This window comes from Cynara cardunculus (assembly GCF_001531365.2).
Source record: "Cynara cardunculus var. scolymus isolate 2C chromosome LG 13, CcrdV1, whole genome shotgun sequence".
Taxonomy (NCBI): domain Eukaryota; kingdom Viridiplantae; phylum Streptophyta; class Magnoliopsida; order Asterales; family Asteraceae; genus Cynara; species Cynara cardunculus.
Genome location: NC_037540.1, coordinates 36,569,455 through 36,572,363, shown reverse-complemented (window position 1 = coordinate 36,572,363; position 2,909 = coordinate 36,569,455). Strand labels below are relative to the sequence as shown.

General features: G+C 38.9%; 1 protein-coding gene across 2 annotated transcripts; it reads right to left on the bottom strand.

The window, feature by feature from the left end:
- Positions 1-683: 683 nt before the first annotated feature.
- Positions 684-2,168, bottom strand: LOC112525835 (zinc finger CCCH domain-containing protein 2-like). Of its 2 annotated transcripts, XM_025136120.1 has the most exons (2): positions 1,480-2,168; positions 684-1,338 (listed from the first exon to the last, which is right to left on the bottom strand). In XM_025136120.1, the coding sequence occupies exons 1-2, from the start codon at positions 2,135-2,137 to the stop codon at positions 980-982; spliced, it is 1,017 nt and encodes a 338-aa protein (XP_024991888.1). In that variant the 5' UTR covers positions 2,138-2,168; the 3' UTR covers positions 684-979. The 2 variants fall into 2 exon arrangements, with proteins under 2 accessions (XP_024991888.1, XP_024991887.1); XM_025136119.1 differs by having other exon boundaries at positions 684-2,168.
- Between the last annotated feature and the right edge of the window lie 741 nt (positions 2,169-2,909).

Below are 2,909 nucleotides of genomic sequence, written 5' to 3'. Positions count from 1 at the left end.
GGATTTCCGGCGGAGCTCCGGCGGAAGTCAACAAAAGTTGACTTTGTTAATTTCCGCCGGAAATCCGCCGGAAAATTTCCGGCGGAAAATTTCCGCCGGAAATTCCGCCGGAAATACCCAGTTTTCTAGTAGTGTAGTCCAAAACAAAAACGATTGTTCCAAATCTACTGAGAGAATTCATTCTAATTTCTACCAATCTAATGCATGGTCAAATTTCATTTAAATACCTTCAAAGTCAAATTTCTTTGAAGGATTCCAAATCCATCAAATTTCATTCTGTAAACCAAACACCCCTTAAAAATTAAAAAAACGTCTTATAAACCTAATTTTGTTGGAATGAATATCTATCAACATTATTTTAAAGAATCTATTATGCAAGTCTTGAATGTAATTTATGAAACTCACTGAGATTGTAACAAAATGTATTATAACTTCATAAACGAAATCTGAATTTCTTGAGAAAAGTTATTATGCTTTATTGTCTGATATGATACGCACAAAAATGTTTTCTTCAAATAAGAAACAAACCGATATCTTAAATTAAGAGGCAACCGTATTTTCCAATTGTGGACCCAAATATTTTAAACTTGTGAAGGAAAAGAATAACTGCAGTAAATTTTGGAGATATACATGTAAGGAAAGCTGCAACTGCAGTAAATTTTGGAGATATTCACAAGAAGAGAGAATGAATATATGCTCATTCACATGAATTTACGATATTTACCATTTCAGTACATCATTTATCATCACTCTCTCTCTTTTATCCAAGATTACAACAAAACTAGCTTTCTGCTGACACATTTAAACACACGAACTCACCCAATTTAAACACTTGGAAATTAACAGTCATTGCATTTTTAATAATCTAATAATGGAAAATAATAATAATAATAATTATGACAGCAATCCCCAGTAAACATTCTTCTTCTTCTTCTTCATCTTCATATATGTACACCTCCTTCTGTTGATCATCATCGATCTAAGTGAGAAGATCATTCACCCAGTCAAGATCTGGACCAGCCGTCGAGTTCTGATCGTTCACGAACTTGTCTTCATTGAGGTTGTTCATACCAAAATTGCAATCTCTAGGGAAAGCCCGACCCAACCCAGATGAGCATGGTGACGAAGTCGAAGGAGAGAAAGCAAACAATGACTGATCGTCACCACCAATGAAAGAATCCATCCACATCGAATTTCTATTAGGAGCCTCAATTGCATTCATATTCATACTTTTCATGGACTGCATGAGGTCTTTTATTGCCTGAGGGATCAAGATATCATTCTTGGAATCTTTGTAGCTAGAACTGCCATTGCCAAGCTGAGTCATCCCACATGACTCTGTGCGAGCTAACCTGTCAGAAAAACGGGAGATCGGAGAAAACCCAGCCCCAGGTTGGGCCGGAGAGAATGGGGGCGAAGTGGGTGGAGATAATTTATCCATATCGAGAATAGAGGTAGGCGAATTGGTGTGATGTATACCTGGATGGCAGCGACAGTAAGCACAATGGCCGGAATTCACATGCTTATTAGGTGAAACCACCGTCTCCGCCGGTGACAGCGACCGGAGCTGGCCAGGAGTGTGAGCAAAAAAGCAGATCTTTCTTTGGCAATTCTTGCCGTCTTTGCACGCTTCAGTACGATAACGAGATGGATGAAGCCAACACTCAAAAACCCCATGAGCAAAGTCACAGGAATCTCCACGGCTACAACTGCCACGGCGGAAGTCCGCACACACAGTACCAGAATAGTTAAACCGACGAGGGCACCTCCGGCGAGCCTTTTCACCAGGATGAGCGAAAGGACAGTCAGTCCAATCATGGGATCTGCTACGAGTACACTTGCGAATCTTGAATTCATACATCCGAAAGTGGTCAGAAGCATAGGGATCGGAGTCATCATCGAGACCAGAATTGTAAGGAAGGAATTTCTGAAAGAGGGTTTCTTCCCTAGGGGAGTCATTCTGAAGCTGATGGTAGATCATATCCATGGATTGTTCAGATGAAAGAGTTGCAGCAAGTCGACGAGTGAGAAGCTTGCGAGGTGGGATTTCTAGGTCTCGGAAGGGTTTCTTGGTGGCAAGGTACAGTTGGTGGGCTGACTGAAACTTGTGTTCTTCATCTGCACAAACACCATCCATGATATATAAATTTGATTCTGTGCCAATTGGGAGAGATGGATGGATTGTTGAATAAATTGAAGGAATGAAAGTGAAGATAAATAGGAGGGTTTCTTCTAGATCGAGAGTGATGACGATAGAGAAGGGGTGACGAGGATGGTGTGAGGTGTGGGGCAAGGCAATGCGTGGCGTGATAGTATTAGACCTGAACATGCAGACTTATATGTGGCACCTCGACGAAGAGGCTCTCCCATGCAAACTCTCTCTCTTTCTCTTTCTCTCTCTCTCTCTCTCATATTTCATATCTTCAACAACTCAACCTGTAAATCAATACTAAGCTTTGATGATTTTTTTATAGGGTATTAGTTTGAGACTTGTTAGTATTATTGGAACTTGCTTTTTGCTATTATCTTTAGAGACCTAATAAAATTAACTCAGATACATGCAAATTCACCAAAACTATCAAATTTCTATTAGTTTTTTTGGTTTTAGAATAAATCTCTATATTAATTTTTAATGTTTTATCACGGACGGACCAGTGTAGAGTGGCTACGGTGGCACGTGCCACCGTATTATCTTTCCGTCGTAATCTAAAAAAAATAGATTGTGAAATGTGCAACCATATTGTTTTAAAAGGTACCACCTTTTTAGAAGGTGCAACCGTATGGAAAAATCTTGGGTTCGTCCTTACGTTTTATAAAATAAATGTATATTTTTAAAAGGTGTTTGTTTTGTAGTTATTAAATTGATATAGTTAATTAAAAGCATATTTGTCAACAATTTAATAGGTTTA